Raw genomic sequence first — 24,804 nt, 5'->3', positions numbered from 1 at the left:
TTTCAGACATGTGCCACCACATGTGGCCTCTCTGCCAGCACATTTTTATCTTGAAGCCAGTCCACCACTCTAACAGTGAACCACATACTCCTCATTTTATTTTGAGATAGGATCTTGATAAATTGCTCAGGCTGTCCTGGAAAGTGCAACTGCCTGCCTCAGTCACCCAAGTAGCTGAGATTATGGGCCTTTGTCACCGTGCCCAGTACAAAGAGGAGTTTCTGCAGCACCACCTTTCAGTACTAGCTTCCTACCATGAGAACAGGCGAAAGTCAGGGAATAGGAGCCCGGAAACAGACACTATACAAGTGACTCAGGATTACTCACGAATTTGCCCGTAAGACATGTGGCATGTTCACATCAACTGACTACGATCACATTTTTTTTTACATGACACATCTTAATTCTTTTTACATCTCCTTTCCTTCCCAGCCTCTCCCTACTGATCTCTCCATGTCTCTGGTATCCAACCCTCAGTCCCGAAAGGTTTCTAAGAAAATCCTGGATGTCAACAGCACAGAGCCCGTGGCCCGGGTGGGCGGGGTGGGTCACATGGCAGGCACATTTATGCGGCTCGAATGTCCTCCCCAGGTTTAGCTCAGGTGTGCCCTTCGGCCACAATAGTCCCCAGAGCACCTTGAATATTAACCACGCTGATCGCTCACAGCTCACAAACAAGTGTTCAGAGGGGCGGGGAGGACTGCTGCTCCCTGCACAGCTGGCACACCTGGGCCCTCCTTCTGCCTCCCACCCTGACGCACGAGTCATAGGCTGCGTGTGACTTGGAGTAAAGTGTGCAGGGCTGGCGGGTAGCTCAGTGGCAGGGTTCTTGCGCACAGTGTGCGCGTCCTGGGCGTAAATGCTCTTGCGGTTATTCCTTGCAAGCTGTTTTAGGATGGTTCACAGGGGAGAGGGGAAGAAGGTGGTTATAATATGACAACTCAGTTGCAGGGTTCAGTTCAAATTCACATGAATGCACACACATACACATACACATACATACATGCAGTTCTAACAGTTCTGAGAGAGATGTGGTCCCTCCTGTATCCGTGCAAATCACTGGAACATGATAGACAGTTCCCAACTTATGAAAAGATTATGCAAATCTACTCTTTTAAACACAGAGTTTCACTATGCAGTTCAGGCTGGCCTCAAACTCAAAGCAATGCTCCTGCCTCAGCCTCCCAAGTGGTGGGATTACAGGTGTATGCCACCATGCCTGACTCCTATTCTATTTTTAAAACTGGCAGTATACTTTTTTGGGGTACCTGGAATTGAACTTAGGACCTTGCACTTGCCAGGCAGGTGCCATGCCACTGAGCTATATCTCTGGCCCTGGCAATATACTTTTTAAAAAACATATATAAATGGTAAAACTGAGGCATAACATATGTACAGTAAAAGGCAATAATCATAAATATCCAAGTTAATGAATTTTAGAACATATATTAAATATATACACACAATGTAGATTTATATATTTTTAGTAACCAGCCAAACAAATCAAGGTATAGCACCCAGAAATCATCCTTAAGCCCTCTCCTGCCAATAACTGTCTCAAAGGAAATTCCTACTCTGAATTTTATCCCCATAGATTAGGTGTGTGTGTGTTATACTGGGGACTAAACCTAGGCTCTTGTGCGTATAGGTAAATGCTCTACCATTGAGCTACATCCTCAGACCCTCCCCCTTAAAATTTCTTTCTTTCTTTCTTTTTTTTTTTTTTTTTTGGTACTAGGGATCAAACCCAGGACCTTGTGCTTGCCAGGCAGGCACTTGTGCCACTGAGCTATATCCCTGGCCCCCTTAAAATTTGAGATAAAGGTCTCATTAAGTTACCCAGGCGGGGCTCAAACTTGGAATCCTCTTGCCTCAGCCTCCTGAGTAGCTGGGATTAGTTGGGTATGTACCACTACAGCCAGTGACATTTTAAACATAACTTTTCAGTGATAGTATAATAGGCACAACAGACATCTAAAGGGTGGAGCTTGAGCAGTGTTTGAGTACAGGCATGCTCACTTCGGTGCGCAGGTGGTCGTCCCTTAGGAGTTCATGTCCTGGAGGCTCAGGTCCCATGGCGGTGGCATTGCGGTGGCCCATTCTAGGTCACCTTCCAAAATGGTTCCTGCTGGTTTCTGTGGGCAACTTAGCTCTGGCAGGAACAGCTTGTTAGAAGAACCGTCTCCCTTCCTCCTGCCCACCCTGTGCGCTGCAGCCGGGCTTTGCACCAGGATCCTGCACCGTGCTGTGACCCTCTGGCCGCCGGAATCGTGAGCCAAATAAACCTCCTTCCTTACCAAGCCCCAGCCACAGGCTCGAGTCGCAGCGACCCAGAACTGAGGAAGAATTGAGGGAGCGTGAGTATCACCGCCCGGGCAGCGCGCCCGGCCTCTCCCGGCCCGGGGAGACTTCCGCAGGCTCCTTCCGGTCAGCACCGGCTCGGGCGGCCCCTACTCTGGCTTCCATCGCTCTCGTGCAATTTGGCTGTTCCGGGCTTTACATAAAAGTCATTGTACAGAAAACTCACTCGTGTGGTTTCTGTTCAGACAAAACATGTATTTTGTAGGCAACGACAGTTTATCTTTTATCACCCTAGACTATTTCATCCTATAGCTTTTTTTCCCCCCTCTCTGGTACCGAGAATCGAACTCACGATCTTCCGTTTGCCAGGCAGGCTCTGTGCCGCTGAGCTAAATCCCCAGCCCCTCATCCTGTTCCTTTAACGTGCTTTATTTCTCATTTCTCTGCGCTCCTGCTGGGGGACACCGGGGTTGCTGCCCCCGTGGGGTTGCTGCAAGCACAGCTACTCTGAACACGCTGTGCGCTCCAGGCTCTGCGGACAGCTCGGGTCTGAGGACACCGGAGGAAGAGCTGCCCTGCGAGGAGGCTGGGAATCACCGCTGCCGTGCTTGCTGGGGGCTAACGTCCTCCAGGCCCGAGACCCCACGTCAGAATTACGTCTGGGTCTGTGACACCCTTGGGCCCCTCCTGACTTTTGGCCCTGGAAGCTTCAAGGCTCAGGATGTTCTGGCCATGGCTGTTACGCGTGTACCTGGCTCGTCCGTGGAGGAGTGGCCGAAACCCCTGACTACACTCCATCGGGCCGGGGAGTATTCTCTCGTGGATTTTGTTATTCTTTTTGGCTGTCAGCATCCAGATCCTCTCACACTCTGGAGAGGCTCCCTGGTGGATCTTGCGGGAGGCCCAGCAGAGCCAGGGACACAAAAGAGCACCTCGCTACCCAGGGCCGTCGGATCAACCCGGTGGGACATGGTCTGTCAGCCCCCAGCCTGGCCTGAGCCCTGTGAATGTTCAAAGGTGAGGATCTTTTTGTTTTGTTTTGTTTTTTGTTTTGAGACAGGGTCTCCACATTATGCAATTCAGGCTGGCCTTGAGCTCACTTTGTAGCCCAGGCTGGTCTTGGACTCGCAAGGATCCTCCTGCCTCAGCCTCCCGAGTGCTGGGATTACAGGCGTGCACCACCACACCTGGTTCTGAGCCCACTGAATGGAGGCACACAGGCTCCAGCATCCGAGGGGGTGAGACAGCTGGGCCCCTGGCAGAGGGTGGAGGAACAGGAAGTGCTCTGGGGCCATGGGTTTGCAGCTAGGATTTTAGACATTGTTCTTGCCACATGGCTTGGACCCCAGTTCTCCAGACCTCACTACCATTCTGTAAGCCACACAAGGTGTGAGCAAACTCTTCTTCCTAAACTAGCTTCTGTGGATTCGAACTAAAATCCCTGCTTGGTGTGGCAGTGAGGATTTCTACCAGAATTCCCCTGTGACTGAGTACAGACATCTACTGTTTTAGGCAGGCTGTCCTGTATAAATGGAGAGACCTTGTGTGTCGCTTACAATTTAAGCAATCTCGGTAAATGCCTACCAGGGGTCAAACATCTTGCAATAACTTTCATTTCTCCAAGGCATTTTAATGGGTTATCTATTAATCAAACTACAGGGCGAGCAGAATATTTAAAGATAAGCCAGGCACAGCCGTGCACACCTGTAATCTCAGCACTCCAGGAGGATCACAAGTTCAAATCCTGCCTAGGCAATGTAGTGACTTGGTGGGACCCAGCCTCACCACTGACCTGGGAGGCAGCTGAAATGAGCACGTGGGTGTGGCGCCGTGAGCGAGGTGCGGGCTGTTCTGTACACAGACCTCCAAAGGCGCCCTGAGCATGTAATAAATGCAGCCGCCAGCTACTGATGATCAATTATGCTTTTAGCAGAAAAATGTAACTAAATGTGGATGTCTGGGGGCGAGTGGTTTACCATGATTTCAGGCCCTTACCTTGTCTGCTCCCACTGGTGGGGCCACCATGCTTGGCCTACCCGCCACCTCCCGTGCCTTGCTCTTTTACCCTAAGGACATCAGACTCTGTGAGCCAAGCTGGGGTCGGGCTGTGCCCAGCTATTCGAGGCCGAGGGCCATGGAGCCCACAACTTTGCGGGCAGCCTGGGCAACACAGTGTGACTCAGTCTCAAAAAATAAAACCAAACAAGAGCCCATGTAACCAATGCACTACAGTGGAACAGCATTAACATGAAGTGGAACAGCATTAACATGAAATGGAAAACATAAAACTTTAACTATAGGAAAGTTACATGATCTAGGGGGAGCCAAGGAGAAGGAAAGCAGAATAATAGTTTTATTCATTCTTTATTGGTGCTGGGAATTGCATTGAGCTACATCCCTCCCCACCCCCTTTAATTCTGAGACAGTCCTGCTAAATTGCCCAGGGTAGGCTGGAATCCACCAACTTCCTGCCTCGGCCTCCCACAGTGCTGAAGTTACAGGAGGGTGTTTCTGCAAATACCACCAAAATCTTTCTCTACATAATCTGCACATACAAATACACACACAACACCGAGAATGGGAGGATGTGCTCTAAAACATGAATAGTAGCTGGGTGTGGTTGTGCATGCCTGTAATCCTAGCACTCGGGTAGGCTGAGGTAGGAACATTGAAAGCTTCAGCCCAGCCCCGGCAACTTAGTGAGACCCTGGGTAGAAGTAAGTCTCTGAACAAATAAAGGGCTAGAGATGTAGCCCATACGAAGGCCCTGGGCTCAACCTTCCATACCTCAAAAATTAACTATCTCCAGGGATACAACTATGGGCAATTTTGTGTTTGGGAGGAGTATGAACTTTTCTTTTCCTTTTTTTTTTTTTTGAGACAGGATCTCACTATGCAGTTCAGACTGGTCTTCAACTCACTTTGTAGCCCAGGCTGGCCTCCAGCTTGTAGGAATCCTTCTGCCCAGCCTCCCAAGTGCTGGGATTACAGGTGTGCACCACCATGCCCAGCTTTATTTTCTAAATAAATGCATTACTTATATACATTTTTTGGGGGATAGGGTCTTGTTGTGCAGAGTTCATGCTAGCTTTGAATTCACCTATGTAGCCCAAGCTGGCCTCAAATTCACATTAATCCTCCTGCCTCAGCCTCCTAAGAGCTGAGGCATGCCCCCCGCCAGTCACAATGAGAGTTTAACTGGCAAACAGGTCAGTGAATACTGTTCTGTCTTCAAGTTTTAGATCTATGCAGATAGTCTCATATTAAGTTTCAATTTAGAATGCATGTTAAAAGCCAAGTGGAAGAAAAAAATGAAAGGGAAATTTCTTTTGAATCTCACAGCTTGGCAACAGTGGCTGTTATTATTGTGTCCTCTCAAAAAGATAGACTCAGGTCCTAACCTTCAGTACGCAAAATGTGACCTTATTTGGAATGGGGTCACTGGAGATGCAATCAGGGTGGGAATATCGGAGAGGATGGGTTCAGGTCCAATCTGCCCGAGGTCCTCGCAGAGCAGCGGCCAGGGAGAAGCCGCACAAGGCTGGAGGCAGAAAGTCACAGTGCCCCGAACCCGGGGGCTGCAGGAGCCAGGAGGCAGCCCCACAGGTCTGAAGCCAGCATGAAGTTGGCCACATCCTGCCTGGCTCTGCCCGCAGCACCACCGGGACACAGGAACTCCGCGTTTTCAGCCCTGCCTGTGTTCCTTGGCTGCACTAGGAGCCCAGCTCTGTGGTTCTGACTTTTGCTTCTGTGCACATCGGTACGGAGGGGGAAGCCCCAGCTCACCTGAGACCATCACGATGTGCACATTTTCAATGCTTTCCCTTTTTTTTTTTAAGAGTTTAACTGGCAAATAGGTCAATGAATACTAAGAGACAGGGTCTTGCTGTATGGTTCAGGCTGGCCTTGAACACACTTTGCAGCCCAGGCTGGCCTCAAATTCATTGCGATCCTCCTGCCTCAGCCTTCCAAGTACTGAGATTACAGGCGTGCACCACTACACCCAGTTCATTTATTTTCTGATCAGAGGGAATACTTTTAAGAACATGATCTCAGATACAGGAATGCTAGGAAGCAAGCAAGACCACACAGAAAACAAAAGCTAACTGTAATTTTAATTCACCTAAGTACTGGAATAAAAACTTTAAAAAATCAGTGTTACAGCATTGGTTTTCAAAGATTAGCATTTACAGTTGTAGTAAAATAAAGCTTCACAAAGTTAAATGTCCTTAGCATTGAATAGTAACACGAACCTCACCCCTTACTGTTGACCCAAGGGCAAGGCTTTGCTCTTCCCTTAAGTATTTCTTCTTGAAGTGAAGTGCTAGCATGGCCCCCAGATCAAACAAAAACTGGGGTGCTGCAGTTGGTGCCAGTCGGGCTTTGCACGTCTCTAGGTGTCATCTCTTCTGGTGCAGCGAGCCCTGGGCAGCTTGGGAACCATGGAATAAAACACTCACCATCAGCACAAGGGCCTGCAAGTTTCATAACAAAGGAGACAAAAGTTCACCCAGTGACCAGCTCTCTCTTTCGTTTGTTTTTTGTGAGCCAACATTTTTTTTTTTGGTACTGGGAATCAAACTCAGAACCTGTGCTGCTGTGCTGCTGAGTTATATCCCTGGCCTTTTGTTTGTTTTTCTGAAAGTCTCACTGTGTAGTTCAGGCTGGCTTTGCACTCATCATGTAGCCCAGCGGGCCCTGAATTTGCAGCACTCCTCTTGCCTCAGCCTCCAGAGTGCTGGGACTACAGCCATACACCACCATACCTGGTGACCAACACTTGCTAAAGCCCCAATTTCCTCTGACCTCACCACTTTAGAAATTTCTGAACAGTTTGTTTGAATTGCAGCTCTATCAGGCAGAAACTGCTTTTACTCCTGAGAAATGGTGAGACACATCCTGCTGAATGGGACCAACAACAATGAATTAAACATTTAAAACGTTTCCATAGTGCTTGGATTCGACACAGGACCTCACACACACCAGATAAGTGCTCTACCACTAAGCACACCCCCAGCTCTGAAAAAGTTTTACACTTTTAAAATTTTGTGATAGGCTATTGCTATATTGTCCAGGGTAGTTTAGAATCTGTAGGCTGAAGCAATCCTCCTGCCTCAGCATCCCAAGTAACTAGGACTATAGGCATACACCAGTGCATGTCCCTGATGTGACTATTTTGTTTTGTTTTGTTTTTGAGACAGGGTTTCACTATGTAGTCCAGGCTGGCCTTGAACTCCAGGTAATCTTGCCTCAGCCTCCCAAGTGCTGGGATACCAGGTGTGTACCACCAGGTCAAGCCCTTGATGATTTTTTTTTTTAAAGAAAACTTTAAAAATCTTTGTTTCTAGTAACAAAAATAAAACATTTCTCATGAAGAAAGTCTCAAAGCCAGGATGGCTCTTAGCAAGATGGAACTTCCCAATAAACGGAAAGGAGAAGCCCAGTAAGCGGAGCATCACAGGGCCCTTCGCGTGGTCACAGGGAAGGAAAGACAGCAGCAGTCACATGGTACTGCTACCCACGAGTGCAGGACGGGCTGGGCAACGGCACATGGAGATGTGTCCCCGGTGACCCTAACTGCAGATACGAGGGGGCGGGTATGGGGGCCACGCCTGCAGTCCCAGCACTCTGGGAGGCTGAGGCAAGAGGACTGCAAGTTAAAGTCCAAACTGGGCAACTGATCCACGTAATGAGCATGTTTTTCAAATAAAAAATAAATAAGGGGCTGGGAATGTAGCTCAATGCGCAGGCCCTAGGTTCAAGCCCCAGGCCCACAAAAAGAAACGGCAGAGCCCAGGGAGCCCGAGAGCCACCAGAAGCACTGGCCTAAGGCCCCGTGCAGTGAGCATTAACAGCACACAGAGACCGTGCAGACACAGGGCCTGCGGTGAGCTGGCCGGGCTTGCTCATTTCAGACCTTTTCCGGGGAGTCTGTCCACTTCCAGACTCCTCCACAGGGTTCACGAACACAGCAGGCTCTGGTCTAAACCCTCTGCAAACACGAGTGCACTCAGCCCTCACAGCCTCCCAGGAGCGGGGAGGAATGGTCTTCCCGCATTGCGTCGGAGAAACAGGCACTGAGAGATTCCGCAATACCACAGCTAGTAGCCCACTTGCTCATCGCACCCTGAGGATAAGATCTCTCTAACAACCATGCAGTTTTTGTTTGTTTTCTTTTTGAGACAGAGTCTTGCTATGTAGTCCAGTCTGGCCTTGAACTCACTATGTAGCTCAGGCTGGCCTGAGACACACAGCAATCTTCCTGCCTCAGCCTCCCAAGTGCTGGGATTACAGGCGCGCGCCACCACGCCCAGCAGGCAATGTATGAGACAGACCAACAGGAAAGTGCACAGATGAATCCAGGCTTCTCCCATTTTTAGTGAAGGGCCTCGGCGGTTCCGGTCTGTTTTGAAATGTTTGCGTGAAATCACAGTCATCAACGCTGCCTACTGGATGAGCCAACTAGGAGCCGATTCAGGACGACTAGCTTCTCTACCAGAGAGTCTGGCATAAAAAAAGGCAGTAAATAAATAGTAAGTTGACTACAAAAAAAGTAGTTTCAAGTAAGGCTTAAGTATAACTTTGTACGTCCCAGTTCATTACTTTGTCATAGTCCTGAATTCTTTGCTTTATGTGGGAAAGTTTACTCTTGAGGTAATCACAGCGTTCTTTTTTTTCCAGAAATGAAGGATCCTAGAAAAGAAAAACAGCATTATTTTAGCATCCAGCTTCCTCAGCAATGAAGACAAACACCATCATCACCCAGAAAAATGGCCCCGTGCCTCAGTTTCCCCTGGGCAGACTGAGACACTGATTTCATCCGAACACAGTCATGCTCTCTGCTGGTAGAGACTGAGCCCCTGCTCTCGCGCATGCCAGGCACAGGCCCCACCGCTGAGCTACTCCCCAGCCCTCTGCCTTCTTAAAAAACAGACTTTATTTTTTCAAGTAGTGATAGCAAGATCAAGCGGGGAAAAACAAAGCGCCGAGGCAGTGTGGGTTTGGAACATATAAAAAGTTAGCAGCGGCTGCAGAAAAGGCGAAGGAAGGTGCTCTGGCCTCTTACTGACGGGGAGATGAAGAGCAGGCGGAAGCTGTAAAGGAAGTTAAGGTTCTGGAAGGAAATGGGGGAAGTTACAGGTCAGAGCTCGTTTCCCTGGGCTGTGGTGTGGACACAGTAGAAAGTATTAGGGCAGAGATTCAAAGAAAAGGCATCTGGCACCCACCAGTTTTCCCTATAGCCGGCATTTTAAGAAGTACAACCAGGCCGGGCGTCGTGGCGCATGACTGTAATCCTAGCACTTGGGAGGCTGAGGCAGGAGGATCACTGTGAGTTCAAGACTAGCCTGGGCTACAAAGTGAGCTCAAGGGCAGCCTGAACTGCATAGCGTGGAGACCCTGTCTCAAAAAAAGACCAAAAAAACCCCCCCAAAACAAAAAAAGAAATACAACCAGGGGGCCAGGGTACAGCTCAGAGGCACAGTGCCTGCCTGGCAAGTGCATGGTTCTGAGTTTGATTCCCAGCACCAAAAAAAGAAAAGAAATACAACCAGATATCACATCACAGAGCTTCACACGTACCCATGTTTACAGCAGCACAACTCATAGTAGCTAAATCTGGAAAGTAGCCTACATGCACATCCCCAGAGGAGGGACGGGTAAGGAACGTGTGGTGTTTCTACACAATGGAGTATGAACAGTCTGAGTCACTTGTAGGAGAATGGGTGCTCCCTGAGACCATAACGTTAAGTGAAATAAACCAGATCTGGAGGGTTCAGTATTTCACAGTTTCTCTTACAAGAAACTCCAAGTATACATAATTTAGGAGCAAAATAAAAGCTAGATGCTTGGAAAGGGGGTAGACTTAGGGGAGGCTGGGAAGGAGGTTTAGGGATGGAGAAGACGGAAGGAAAGATGGGAGGAGAAAAGGACCAACACGAGAGATGTGCATGTTCTAGCTCCCCACGGTGAGCAGATTGATTACGTGCTGCAAACACACACGGTACTAACAAAAGCGGGGAAAGGAGAGAAACGCTCTCTGAGGACCGTGTTCTCCAGGGCATGCCTGAGCCCGGGAGCAGGCGCTTCCTCTGCGTACACACGATGAGGTTCAAGTCTCAGGTCAGGCGCAGCGCAGACTAACACTACCAGCTAGCAATAAAAGGACAATGTGAACAAGACTGCAGGAAAATGGCGAGCACCAGCACTCTGCTTGGGGCCACCGCTCAGCAGAGACTCTAGCTCCCAGATATCAGCCCAGTTCCCTCGACAGACAGCTGCCAGCGACCGCAGCGGGGGATGCTGGGCCCTGGGCTGATCCATGCCAGGGGCAGGACGGGGCAGGGGTTAGAGATCTTGTCACATCACTCACAGGGTGCATGATTTAAGATTGAGGAATTCAGCCACACGTGGTGGTGCATGCCTGTCACCCCAGCACTTGGGAGGCTGAGGCAGGGGGATTGCTCTGAGTTCGAGGTCATTGTGGGCCAAATAGTGAGTTCAAGGCCAGCATGAACTACATAACAAGACCCAGTCTTAACAACAACAACTTAGGAACTGTTATTTTTGGAACTATCTATGGAATACTTTCTGACAGTGGTGAACTGTACCTAAGTGAAACCTTGAAAACAAGATCAAGCTAAGGAGGACGACCGCACCTCAGCTGAGAGGACCTGAGGTCGGGCAGCAGTCAGGGCGCACCTGGGTAAGAACACTGTGAGGAAGAAAACTGTTCTACTCACGTTCTTCTTCCTCCTAAATTCTTCATGGATTCTGGAAATTCTTTCATGTTCCTAAAAATAACAGAATACATGGGAGTTAAAACATTCGCACTTCAAAAAAAGGAAAAAAAGCCGGGTGTGGTGGGGCACGCGTGTAATCCCAGCACTCAGGAGGCTGAGGCAGGAGGAGCATTGTGAGTTCGAGGCCAGCCTGGGCTACATAAGTGAGTTCAAGAGCAGCCTGAGCTGCATAGTGAGACCCTGTCTCAAAAAGACAGAAAACAAAACAAAACATTCACATTTACTCAAATCATGTCTCAAATAACACTGGAAAGAAAATAATTTTTACTTAAAACTGTAGTTCTATAAAACTATAGAATATTCATATACAAAAGAGAATTTACTGGACACGCACCTGATGGCCCACTGCCTGCAGTCCCCAGAGGCAGGGAAGACGGAGACCGAGGTCTCTGCTAAGGCCACAGCCCTGTCCAGTGCCCTTGCTGCCAGCTGTGGGAGCCTGGCAAGCTCTTGTCCCTAAGACTTGGTGTCCTGATCGGTAAAATGGGAACCATGACCCTCACAACCTCAAAGCATTGTGGGAAGGTTCACTTGTAAGTAAAGTGCTCAGTACATAGTAACTACAGCAGGTTTTTTCTTTTCTTTCTTTTTTTTTTTGTGACACTAGGGATTGAGCTCAGGACCTTCTACTGAGCTACTTCCCAAGCCTTCTCCCACCTTGTGTTGAGATAGGCTCTTGTTAACCTGCCCAGGCTGGGATGGAACTTGAGATACTTCTGCCTCAGCCTCCCAGAGAGCAGGGATTACAGCTGTGCCCCACGTCCTCACCTCCTCTTCTCAATACTTTTTTTTTTTTGAGACAGTGTCCTGATATGTGGCCCAGGCTAGTCTCAAACTCAGGCCTCAGCTTCCCAAGTGCTGGGGTTACAGGCATGTGCCACCAGACCTGGCTCTTCCCAGTACATTTTAATGCCTTGAGCTCTGCCACCTACTACGAGCATGAACATGGTGTGTGGTTTGATTATTTGCTAGAGGTGAAGATGAACCCAGCAGTTCAGCCACAGTGTACGGCCCAGACCCTGGCCAGGGAAGAACTGGCTGCCGGGCGGGGGCGCTGGGCTGGAGGCGCAGGCACAGCAGCCTGTCCGGAAGCCCAGCGAGGTTCCAGGGCTCGCTCTGCTTCTCATGGGCAGACACTGCGGTGTGATGGAGCTGGGTCTCGAAGGCCTCCCTCCCGCGCTGGGCCCTGGCTTCAGCTGTGGCCCTGAGAAGTTAACCGGGGTGCAGCTGGGCCTTACTTTAGTGAGGACCGACTGGAAGTGACTTGCTCCGGGTGTGTCAGCCCCTCAGCTCTGCAGCCACCTCGCAGCCACACCCAGCCCAAGCCACGCACATGCCCTGGGCCCCGCTAGCAGACCCTGGCCCGCGGCCGGCCCGGTGCCAGCCGTGCTCATCTGCACACCCCTCTTCTGGAGACCTGGTCTTGCTACGTTGCCCAGGCTGGCCTCAAACTCTGGGGTTTAAGAGATCCTTCTGCCTCAGTCTCCCGAGGAGCTGTGCTCCTCTGGGGAAATCTACCCTGCTGGGCACAGTGGACGGTGCTTGTTTCCAAATGGTTCTAACTGAACCAGCCTTCAGTACCGGCTGGATTTTTTTCTGCTTCCTGTTATGAACTCAAATTAGCACTACGCCATCATTTCAGGATTGGGAAAACTCATACGGGGTCTCAACAGGGGAAAAAAAAATATATATATATATTCTATATACACACACATACATACATGTGTGTACTGACATGCATAAAGGCACTGGATTTTTTTTTTTTTGCGACAAGATCTCACTGTGTAGTTCAGGCTGGCCTCAAACTCAGAGCAGTCCTCCTGCTTCAGCCTCCCAAGTGCAGGGATTACAGGCACGCACTACCATGCCCTGATGAATAATGTTCTTTTTTTTTTTTTACTGGGAATCAAATTCAGAACCTTGTGCTTGCCAGGCAGGTGCTTGTGCCCTTGAGCTATATCCCCAGCCCTGAATGATAATCTTGACCAGTTATCATCTTGAAGATCTCAAATGCTTTCCTGGACAGCAGACAGATGGTTCTGGATTTCTGAGAGTCAGTCTGCCTGCCCGTACACCTCAGCGCTCCTCTACCGAGGGCAGCTGCAGACACTGACCTGCAGGTTTTCCGAGCGATGTGGCAGCCTGCTCATCATGGCATCCAGCTTGTCCAGCTTCCTCAGGACAGCATGGACGTCCGCAGACAGCTCCTTGTACTCTGAAAACTGGTCCTGGAACACGGCTTTGTAGCGCTCTCGTTCGTCATCTGTCTGAATCACAGGGTATTTTCTAAGGGAAAAGCACAGACCTAAGTTTCACCAGAACAAGCTCAGCGAGCATCAGCTGCGTGTTCTTCAGGGGCCACACGCTACCTTCGGTTCGCCAGCCACCCTGACTACGGACACAGGGTCCCACAGATGAGCTCACGAGCATTCACTGCAGGTGGACAGGAGCACGAAAGGCCTGGGCAGGACCCTTGACCGCTACCCCAGGGATGAGACACTCACGCCACGTAGTCAGGCATCACAATGGGTTTCGGAATGTGGCCCGGGGGGATCGATTTTGTTCTCCATTGTTTGAAATAAACTTCTGGGTCTCTCTGTCTGTCACTGGTGACCATTTCACACTGCAGAAAGGGACAGAAAAATGACAGGTACATAAACAAGAGCAGAGGAAAAATACCTGCGGTGATTCCTAGGCGCGAGCGGAAGGAGAGAGGGAACAGTGGAAGGAGTAACGAGCGTTTCGTGTCTCCCCCGAGGAGTGCACACTTGCCCGCTTGATGGACTGACGGATCTGCGGTACTGGGGATTGGACCCAGGCTCATATGTGTCCAGCCCTTCAATGTTGTTTCCCTTCTTCAAATTTTGAGACTGGGTTTCACTAAATTGCCCAAGCTAGCCCTCAACTTTCAATCCTTCTGCCTCAGCTTCCCAATTAGCTGGATTACAGGTGTGCGCCACCATGCCTGGCAGAATTCCGTTTTATGTCACAAATGTGTACTGAGTGTTTTTGTAACAGCTACAGGGACTGTAATAGGTAAAACACCCTCCAATCTCAACCCTGTATAGTGCAGAGATGGGTGGTGAATGCCAAATGAGAGGGCTTCGTACTCAAAGGTTTATACCCCAACTAAGTATAAAAGTATTTTATTTTTTGAGACAGCCTGGCCTTGAACTTACTTTGTAGCCCAGATTGTTCTCGAAGTCAAAGTGATCCTCCAGCCTCAGGTTCCTTTGTGCTGGGATTACAGGTGCGCACTAAAAGTATTTTAAAGTGCAGTTCAAAATAATAAATTTAGAGGAAAAATGGAATATGCCTATGTAAATGGAAGGGAAAAATGAGAGGAATCCATTCTAAGCAGCCACTAGGAACAGGGGTGGGTAAAGAGTTGAGCTGCTCTCATTATCTGAAAAGCAAGCAAACCCGCTCCTCCTGCCTCAGCCTCCCGTGCTGAGGTTACAGGTGTGGGTCACCATGCCCAGCTCGTGCCTGTTTTCTGCAGTGCTGGGGACCACACCTGGCCTCCTGCACGAGGCCAGTGCTCCGGCAGACAGCACGGTCCCAGCCTTACCGCCCTGATGGGTTCACACGAGTCGGGGACACCCATGTACTCAGCGTAGTGGGGTCTGCGCATCCTGCAGTTCCTGACGCTCCAGGAGCAGCGGGGGAGGAGTTGGGGGTGGGGGCAATGGCTCAGGCGGTGCCACTCTGCCAGAGGAAAGCAGATCCCGCCTGGGAGCAGCAACCCTGCTTCGCCTGCCTGTGAGCCTTCAAGGGGACTGGGACGGGGACGGGGTGGGCGGCAGCAAAGGCCAGGAGGGGAAGGGAAGTAAAAAGGATCAAGACGTGACAGAAGTCCGCTCCGCGATTGTTATGTAAAAAACAAACACAAAACACTAAACCAAACAAAATCCAAAAAAAGAAACAGGCAAACAAAATACCAAACAAGATTTTGCAACCTGGTTCTCTACCTTCTCCAGCTTGCAAGGCAGATTTTAGACCCTGAGGCAGGTGCTGAGGGTTGGTTTGGGGTTAGCTTACTTCATGAACCAGTGCTCCTGCCCGGAGGCCGAGCCTGCACCGCTGAGCACTGGAGTGGGAGGCCAGGAGGAGCGGGACAGAACCAGTTGGCAGGAAGGTGGGCCCGGTGGGAACGGGGCGCTGAGCAAGTGCGGGCAGGGGACTCTGGGGGCGCATCTGGGGTTGTGTCCATCCTGCCCGGCCCTTGGCTGCTTAGGGTGCCATTTCTTCATCTCATCAGTGTCGAGAGTGAATTCCGGTTTAAACATCCGGGGATAATTCTGGGTTTGAATAAGGGCACTTCTGTTTCCGGGCATCTTTAACTTCTAAACATCTGCAGTCTCTTGGGCGGCCCGGCAAGCTGCGCGGTGCTTGTTGGTCCTCTGGATCTCAGCAAGGCCCAGCCCTGTCTCAGCTGTCCTGGGCAAGTCCTGGGCTCTGCCCAGGGGTCACACTGGGCACGAGAACACAGTTATTTTCCAGGTAACATTTCTCAGAGCCAGAGCGGTTCATTTTCCTTCCTTGCCAGCCCCTAAGTCTCAGCTACCGGCTTTTTTTTTTTTTCTCACGTGTGCCAGGCAAAGGGAGCTAAGCCCTCGGCCTTCCTAGGTTTCCTGATCGTCTAACCTTGATCTGTCCTCGACATCAACACCCTTTGCAATCTGAAAGTTCCCACGCACAGAATATTACTGTAGGACTCTGGCTACTGCAACTGTTCCTGGCTGCGGGGGAAGTATGCGTTCCCGCAGTCCCTCCAGGTGGGATGCACCCCCAAAGCCTCCTTCATGGGCTGCCTGGGGGAAGACAGCACTTTCCACTGAGTCATACTCGCTTTCTCTGAACTAACCCTGAAGACAGCCCCCTTTGTCAGAGAGGGAAGCTGTACTTAAACCTCAAAGGGCTTTAAATTTATTATTATTAAGAAGTAATTTTGGAGCCAGGTGTGGTGGCGCATGCCTGTAATCCCAGCACTCGGAAGGCTGAGGCAGGAGGATCATTGTGAGTTCCAGGCCAGCCTGGGCTACAAAGTGAGCTTAAGGCCAGCCTGACTGCATAGCAAGACCCTGTCTCAAAACGACAAAAAGAAAAAGGCATACTGGGAATCAGACACTAACACAAAGTATGATGAATAACCTGGTGTGGTGGTCCACACCTGGAATCCCTGGCACTCTGGAAGGCTGAGCCAGGGAGATCACAAGCTCCAGGCCAGTCTGAGCAACCAGCCAAGACCCTGTTTCAAGGGGAGACATGGGAATACAACGAGAATTATGTATTCTGTATATGTAACGATTCCCCATGATGACGGGAATCATTGTGTACCGCAAATGTGGATTAATAAAACTAAAAACATTTTGAAAAGCTATAAAGAAATGGTATTTCAAGGGGCTGGGGATTTAGCTCAGCGGCAAAGCGCCTGCCTGGCAAGCGCAAGATCGTGAGTTCAGTTCCCGGTACCGAAGAAAAACCAAAAAAATAAAAAATAAAAAAAAAAGAAATGGCATTTCAAAGAGCCTGAGGCTATGGGGATATAATTCAGTGGGAGTGCACTTGCTTAGCACAGTGAGGCCCTAGTTCAACCCTCAGCACTGAAAAGCGAAGAAATGATGAAAACAGGCCATAAAGACCTCACAAAATAGAAGGCGGTAACTCTCTCCAGAGTCCAAGGTGTATAGGCTGGGGCTCTGGTCCATGCTGCTGTACAGACAGGAGCTCAATATCCTGCCGGGGTCCTGTCCCGCAGCACTCACTGCAGATGGGCCACATCACCTTCATTCTCCTCTGCTGGTGTTTTGGATTTTCCTTTTTTCAGAGCCGGGGACTGAACCCAGGGCCCCACACCTGCTGTGCAAATAAATGTTCTACTGCTGAGCCACAAGCCCAGCCCAAAGTATCCCTTGATTTACAGACAACCACGAAAATCCTAGCAAAGTTATTAAGCCATTTCCACCACAAGTCATATACCTCCATGTGTCAGAAATAATTTACTGCACCTGATCCTTTAAAAATTGTGACTGCTGGGCATAGTGGTGCATGCCTATAATATCCCAGCACTTGGGAGGCTGAGGCAGGAGGACTGCCTCATGTTCCAGACAAGCCTATGTTACATAGTGAGACTCAGTCTCAGGAAGAAAAAAAAAAAAAGAAGTATTTCCTCTTTTTATTTATTTATTTTTAATTTTTGAGACAAGGTCTCAATATGTTGCCCAGGTTGGCTCCTAACTTTCAATTCTCCTGCCTCAGCCTCCTGAGTAGGGGGTACTATAGGTACACAGCCTTGTGCCCAGAGGTAGACTCTGGACACACAATTACAGCCTTCTATTTTGTAAGTTTTTTTGGTTTATTTTCATCATTTCTTTTTTTTCAATGCTAAGATTTGAACTAGGGCCTCACCCATGCTAGGCAAGTGTGCTCCCACTGAATTATAGCCCCATACCTTTTCCAAAGGTATTTTCAAAATATATTCACTTATTATTTCTGTGGCGTGAGAAACCAAAAGTGTAAATAAGGACCAAAATGTATAATAGGTATTGTGAAATAGGAAGAAAATATCCAAATGGGGAGGGGAACAAAGGAGGGGGCAGGGGAAAGAAAGAAGGGAAAAGGAAAAAAAGAAAAAAAGGGGAAAAAACGGAAACAAAGCTTTTGTAAATGGGGAGGGGAGGAGGGGTTGAAGGGAGAGGAGGGAGATAGGAAAAAAGAATTATGTTGTATCATGTACAGGTACAAATTCTCTACATGAATGTGACCATTATGTATACCTAAATGTACCAATAAAGTCTGATTGAATAAAAAAAGCAACAAGGAAACCCCCCAAATATATTCACTTAACAAAATACTTGTACAAACTCCCAACTCAATAGAAAACTGGACAGAATATGAACAGGCATTTAGAAGGGATGGAAATGTAAACATAACATAAAAACAATGTAAAACCTCACTCTACACTGAAAGAGAAATTATACCCCATCATAATTACAGGGACTGCTATTTTTCCCAGTGAGACCGAAAGATGTCAACATGACCTCAGCCGGGGTGGGAGTGGGGGTGGCGGGGGGGGGGTGAGGGGTGGTGGCAGAAGTTGGTTAAAACCTCTACCGCACAATCTGGCACAATCTGGCAATCCGAATAAAAACGGCCCCTTTCGAATCCCCAGAACTTACAACTGAAGGGTATTCGGAACATGGGAGTGAGGCTGTCTGAGCAGATGCAGGTAGGTACACGGCTGCTCATTGCAGCGGTGCTGTCTTCTTCCCGGGTGCTGGGGACGAACGCAGGGTCTTACACAGCGTAAGCCACGGGCCCAGCACTGTACCAAGTGTTTTTAATAATGGGAGACTGCAAACAGCCTGCGTCAGTGAGGGCTTTCAGTGAGAACAAACAGCTGGCTGCTGCGCTATGTGTGCCCTACGTGTTCATTTATAGTTAAATAGGGCCAGAGAGGGGCTGGGGATTTAGCTCAGCGGCAAAAGCACCTGCCTGGCAAGCGCAAGGTCGTGAGTTCGGTTCCCGGTACCGGAGAAAAAACAAAAAAAAAAAAAAAAAAAAAAATAGGGCCAGAGATATAGCTCAGGGGCACAAGCGCCTACCTGGCAAGCGCAAAGTCCTGAGTTCAATTCCCAGTACCAAAAAAAAAGACATTATAGTTAAACAAATTATGGCCCATCCATACAGTGCAATTCTACGATATTATACAAAAGGAATGCCCAAGTTCATTATGGAGTGAAGGTGCCAAGCGCTGTGTAGCGCAACACTCAGGAGGCTGAGGCAGGAGGACGGTGAGCCTGAGCTAACACGGCGAGTTCAAGGCCATCTTGGCCTACACAGTGAGACCCTGTCTCAAAAAAGAAAAAAAAAAAAAACAAGCATGGTGGCCCACACCAGTCATCTGAGCACTCTGGGAGGCCGGGGCAGGATAGCAATCTTGAGTCCAGTCTGGGCAACTTTGAGAGAGCCTGCTTCAAAATAAAAAGTAAAAAATGTCTGGGATGTAGCTCAAGGCCTGAAGGTTCAAGCCCAGTACGACCCCCACCACAACTGCATAGCATATACTAGTAGGAACATGTCAAGCGCTCATGTGTACAAGTGTCAAGTATGAAAAGCAGAATTCAAAGTTGTGTCGATAGGCAAGAAGACGAGAAAAAAAGATGAAAATAAATTAGTAGGATTATAACTACAGCACCTCACTGATCTCAGCAAACCTGTGAGATAGAAATGATTATCATTCTAATTTCAGAGTAAGAAGCAGAAGGATGGGGAGGTTAGATCATCGGTCACATAGCCAGCCAACCAGGGAACAAGAATTCCCCGACACTACAAAACCTCACCACTGACCACAAACTGGGAAGGACAGAAAAGAATAGCAAAGAACTTTAAAGAGAAATGAAGAAAATGTGGGAGACACACTTTCATTTAAAAAGATTCACAATTTAAAAAGTTAACACGAGAGGAGCTATAGATAAGACTTGTTTAATTTGATTCTTTAGTATTAGAAAAAGCTGAGAAGTCTTCGTATGACCTCAATGGGACAGTTACATTTCGATGAATGGATGATTCTACTGTGTAGACATGCAGAGATGAGGGAAAAGTATTTAGCAAATCTAGAGACAAAGCATAATGTGATGTAAACTTAACTCTTACCGTTCTCCTTTTCAATGGCACTGATGATTCGCAGATCTAGAACAGAAAGAGTGAAAATGATTCTTCCCAGCGTGGGCTCCTTTGCAAATGTTCCCATGCATCTGCACTGCCAGCCCAGCCCCAGCTCCCAATGGCTCCTCTCCTGCTGGGGTCTCCTGGCCCAGAGCCAGAGGGCAGCTACTGGGGTTCCCTGGCCATCAGGAGCAGAGAGGGCAGGGAGAAGGGGGATGTGGACATGGGTAGGTGAGCGCAAGATATATCTAGAGGTTGTATTTATCCTGGTTCTCATGACGTTGGATGACTAGAGTTCAAACAGTTATTCTATAAAATTAATAGAAAAAAGTCAAAGGCCAAGGGTAGGTGTGGTGGCGCATGCCTGTAACCCCAGCACTCGGGAGGCTGAGGCTGGAGGATTGATGCAAGTTTGAGGCCAGCCTGGGCTACAAAGTGAGTTCAAGGCCAGCCTGAACTGCATAGTGAGACCTTGTCTCCAATCAAACAAACATAAGTCAAAGGCAGTACATCTTCTAACCTTTAGGCGCTTATAGCAATAAATAGTAACAACCTTCAACATCAGGTAACTCAGATCTAGTTAAGTGTTATAAAAAGGTTAGTAGAAATAAGTTTTTGCTGAGAAGGAAATAATAAAATATCCTTGTTAATAATTATGATATTAACATAGAATTTTTAAACACTAAGATTTAATAGCTAAACTTGAAAAAAATAACTAAACTTGGCATGGGGGTGCATCCGTGTAATCCTAGCACTTGGGAAGCTGCAGTGGGAGATGGCAAATTCAAGGCCAGCCTGGGCTACACAGGGAGTTCAATACCACTATTGCTGGACTAAACAGCAAAAACGCTATCCAAAAACGAAATACCCAAAATACTTATTAAACTAGTGTAAAATTATGAGGAAGAGTGTCAGTCTCAGTATCTGGATTTCATACTGATTAAATTTATACTTCTTAGCCAGTTATGGTGGTTCATCCCTGTAGTCAGAGCCCTTGGAAGGCTGAGGCAGGAGGATTACAAATTTGAGCCCAGGTTGAGCAATTTAGCAATTTAGGGAGACTCTGACTAAAAATAGAAAATAAAAAGACCTGGGAACCCAGCTCAATGCAAAAGCCCTAGGTTCAATCCCCAGTAACCCAAAGAAAGTACTTCGATCCTGCAATTTAAAATTTTTTATGGGTTTTAAATTAAATTTCATGATATGAAAGAATCAAGATTGTCAGATGTAACTCTTTTTGAAGGGTGAGGAGGGAGACATCGGAGAGGGAACCCAGGGCCTCACACGTGCTAGACAAGCACTGCACCTCTGAGCTATATCCCCAGTCCTTAAAAAATTTTACTCTGAGACAGGGTCTTGTTAAAATTACCCAGGCTGAGCTCAAGCTTGTTCCTGCCTCAGCCTCCTGAGTCACTGAGATTACAGAGCTGTGCCACCGCACTAGGCTCAAATTTACTTTTTTTTTTTTTTGGTCTTTTTTGAGAGAGGGTCTCGCTATGCAGTTCAGGCTGGCCTTGAGCTCACTTTGTAGTCCAGGCTGGTCTCGAACTCCCAACGATCCTCCTGCCTCAGCCTCCCAAGTGCTGGGATTACAGGCGTGCGCCACCACGCCCGGCTCAAATTTACTTCAAGGCACTTCTTTTACTGAGCACGCTGTTCCTCACTGAAACTCAAGCGTTTTTCTCTTCGGCATCTGCCCGCAGTAACAACGCAGTCAACCAACTATCTGACGTCTGCTTGCATTAACAAGCGGACTTCCAGCGTGGGTCACCCCAGAGCAGGCTGGACACTAAGATGCACGCCTTAAACTGTGGGAGGAGCCTTGTTCCCGGCGGGTGCGGGTTGCGGGTTGCGGGACCAGCGGCCTCGGGCCCACGCACCTCCGCCTGCTCCGCGCGCTCGCGGTGCCTGCGCGCCGCCTCGTGCCGCCACAGCTTGAGGCTGACGAGCGCGCTCACGAGGTACGTGAGCATGGTGGCGAACAGGAAGATCATGGCCGCCACCTGCCCGCTCTCCACGCGGCAGAGGCCCGCGTTCAGGGGCATGTTTAAGACCGGGTAGTAGCAGAGCCCCCCGCGGTTGGTGTCGTTCACGTAGACCACGGCCGCGGCCATGTAGAGCACGAAGAGGGCCACGTTGATGGCGAACTCGGTGAGCGGCCACCAGTCGGAGTCCAGGAGGATGGTGCGGTAGTACAGCGACAGGCCGAGCACCAGCACGATGAGCGTGGCGATCCAGGCCAGGCCGGCCGCCACCAGCACAAACGGGGTCCGCGGGCCCGAGTACTGGTAGCCGCCGCCGTAGGCGCCGCCCAGCCCCGGCGCGGCGTAGGGCAGCGCGAGCCCGAACAGGTTGTACCACTCGCTGTCCTTGTGCACGTAGGCGGTGACGCACGCGAACACCGCGGCGCCCAGCAGCAGCTGCACGGCGCCCAGCAGCCGCAGCAGGCCGGCCCAGGACTTCATGTAGGCGTAGCGCAGGTGGTACCGCTCCACCTGCTCGCGGTAGGCGGAGCTCGCGCCCGCGCCGCGCTCGGCGGCCGCCCTGGCCTCGCGGCCCGACCCGGACGGCGCGGGGGAGCTCGGCGGCGAGCACTCCACGCCCGCGGAGATGTAGCCCAGGCCCGGCGCCGCGCGCTTCCCCCGGAAGAAGTCCTTCCAGGAGTCGGGGATGAAGCGGCGCACCGGCTTGAGCTCCGGCGGCGCCGGGGCGGGCTCCGGCTCTTCCGCGTCGCCCGAGGGGAAGGCCGGGCCGAACGGAGGCTGGGCCGGGAGAGGCGGCGGCGGCAGGGGATCGGCGCTCACAGCCAGCTGCAGCTCGCTGTCCTGGAAACTCTGGAAGGAGTCCGGGACGCTGGGGCTGGGCGGCTCCCTTGGGACCTCATCTACCCGTCTCCTGGATCTTCCATCATTGCGCGACATTTGTGATTTTCACACCTGTGGCCAAGATGACAGTTAACACTTACTCTTCTTGTTTTCCCTTCAAACTAACATCTTTTCAGTGATGCTGATTTTATTCACTTAGTAGCAAAAAGGTCAGGAGACCAACGTGATCTTAGTTTTTAGAATATGTAAAAATAATAAGATAAATGTGTATTTTCAGCTGGGCCTGGTGGCTCAGGCCTGTAACAATCCCAGCACTCTAGGAGGCCTAGGCAGGAGGACTGCAGGTTCAAGCCCACTCTGGGAAACTTAGTGACTTAGTATCTCAAAGTAAAATTTTAAAAACATGCTGGGGATGTAGCTCATTGTGAAGGCCTTAGGTTCAATCTCCAGCACTGCAATAAACAAAAAAATAAATGTAACAGTTAAATTACCCAGGAATGTATTCTTTGCCACTTAAAGTGCAATAAAAAATTTAAACATTAGTTTTACAGACTGGCATACTGGCTGAGGATGTGGAGTTGCACACACCTGCTGTCTCAGCTATTCAGGAGCCTGAGGCAGATCACCTGAGCGCAGGACCAGCCTGGACAACTGAACGACACCCTGTCTAAGGAAAAGGCATGGAAATTAAACGATACCCTCCTGAATAATCAACCGTCACAGAAGAAATCAAGGAAGAAATTAGCTCACAGAATCAAACAATAATGCCAGCACAACGACCGGGAACCTCTGGGACACAATGAAAGCAGTTCTAAGGAGGAAGTTTAGAGCTGGGGTCAGAATGAGCCCGACCAAGTAAGCTGATGATGCACTACCAAGTCCTAGGAAAAAGGAACAATCCAAACGTAAAGCTCGTGCAAGGAAGGAAATCATAAAGATCAGAACAGAAATTAATAAAATAAAGGCTAATAACACAGTACAAAGAATCAACAAATTGAAGAACTGGTTCTTTGAGAGAATAAGCAAAATAGTTGGGCATGGTGGCAAATGCCTGTAATCCTAACATTCAAGTGGCCGAGTCAGGAGGATCACTGTGAGTTCAAGGCCAGCTTGAATTACATAGTGAGACCCTGTCTCAAAAAAAAGAAAAAAAAAAAGATAAAAGAGAAACCCCCAGCCCAGTGATGGTAAGCCTTTTAGAGCTCACAAGGATATTAACAACCCATTGCAGTGCGTGTGCCATAGATCTGCCACCGATGCCTTAGCCAACCTCACCAAAAAAAACCCCAAAAAGCAAAAAAACCCAAATCAATGCAATTAGAAATGAAAAAGGTGCAATCATAACAGACTGTCAAAATTCAGATTATTAGTGTAGTTACTACTTTGAGAAACTGTATTCTAATAAAATAGACAATTTCGAAGAAATGGACAGATTCCTATATGCATATGAACTACCAATAAGACAAAAACCCTGGCTAATCCAGTATCAGGCAATAAAACTGAAGAAGTAATAAAAAAACACTACCAATTACTAGGAAAAGCCCACAACCTGATTGGAATCACAGATGAATTCTACAAGAACTTTAGAGAAGATCTAACATCAATATTACTCAAACCCTTTAATGAAATTAAAAGAGGAGCAGTTCTGGTTAAAGTCATTCCTGGAAACTATCATTACCCTGATTCCAAAACCAGAAAAGAACCTCACTAGAAAAGAAACCTACAGGCCAACCTCTTTAATGAACAGATCTGCAAAGATCCTCAATAAGATACTGGTAAACAGAATGCAGGAAATCACCAAAAGATCACACATAATGACCAAGTAGGAGTCATCCCATGGATGCAGGGATGGTTCGATACAGACAATTCAATAAATGTAATACGTCACATAAACAGAAGCAGGAACAAAGCATAAGATCATCTCAACCAGTGTAGAAAAAGCATTTGACAAAATACAACATCCATTCATGATAAAAATCCCAAGGAAAATGGGTATAAAAGGACCCAATCTCAATCTGGTAAAAGCCATTTATGAAAAACCAATGGCCAACATAATATTAAAATGAGGAAAAGCTGAAAGCTTTCCCTCTAAAATCAGGAACAAGATAAGGATGTCTGCTCTCACCATCCATTCCTATTCATTATAGTTCTCAAAACATTAGCTAGTGCAATCAGGCAAGAGAAATAAAAGGGTATATATATATATA

The 24,804-nt window shown here is 48.7% G+C and overlaps 1 protein-coding gene and 1 long non-coding RNA gene across 4 annotated transcripts in view; one reads left to right on the top strand and one right to left on the bottom strand.

The window, feature by feature from the left end:
* The first annotated feature begins 1,981 nt into the window (after positions 1-1,981).
* LOC106147535 lies at positions 1,982-9,642 on the top strand. Its single transcript, XR_001232459.1, has 3 exons — positions 1,982-2,357; positions 2,831-3,318; positions 8,983-9,642. It is a non-coding gene; the product is annotated as an uncharacterized LOC106147535 (long non-coding RNA).
* Marveld2 (MARVEL domain containing 2) overlaps positions 8,543-24,804 on the bottom strand; it is a 19,835-nt gene continuing 3,573 nt past the window's right edge. The window contains exons 2-8 of one of the 3 annotated variants that reach the window (XM_005413915.2): positions 21,653-22,708; positions 19,761-19,796; positions 13,607-13,725; positions 13,217-13,388; positions 11,043-11,093; positions 8,905-8,994; positions 8,543-8,805 (exon numbers count right to left, since the gene is read on the bottom strand). In XM_005413915.2, coding sequence (XP_005413972.1) covers positions 8,794-8,805; positions 8,905-8,994; positions 11,043-11,093; positions 13,217-13,388; positions 13,607-13,725; positions 19,761-19,796; positions 21,653-22,693 — 1,521 coding nt within the window. In that variant the 5' untranslated portion in view covers positions 22,694-22,708 and the 3' untranslated portion in view covers positions 8,543-8,793. Of the gene's footprint in view, positions 8,995-11,042; positions 11,094-13,216; positions 13,389-13,606; positions 13,726-19,760; positions 19,797-21,652; positions 22,709-23,185; positions 23,538-24,804 lie in introns of those variants that run through there. The other 2 variants (XM_005413914.2, XM_005413913.2) reach the window with 2 other exon arrangements.

This window comes from Chinchilla lanigera, unplaced genomic scaffold, assembly GCF_000276665.1.
Source record: "Chinchilla lanigera isolate Chin_1 unplaced genomic scaffold, ChiLan1.0 scaffold00174, whole genome shotgun sequence".
Taxonomy (NCBI): Eukaryota; Metazoa; Chordata; class Mammalia; order Rodentia; family Chinchillidae; genus Chinchilla; species Chinchilla lanigera.
This window is presented reverse-complemented; position numbering and strand designations above follow the sequence as displayed.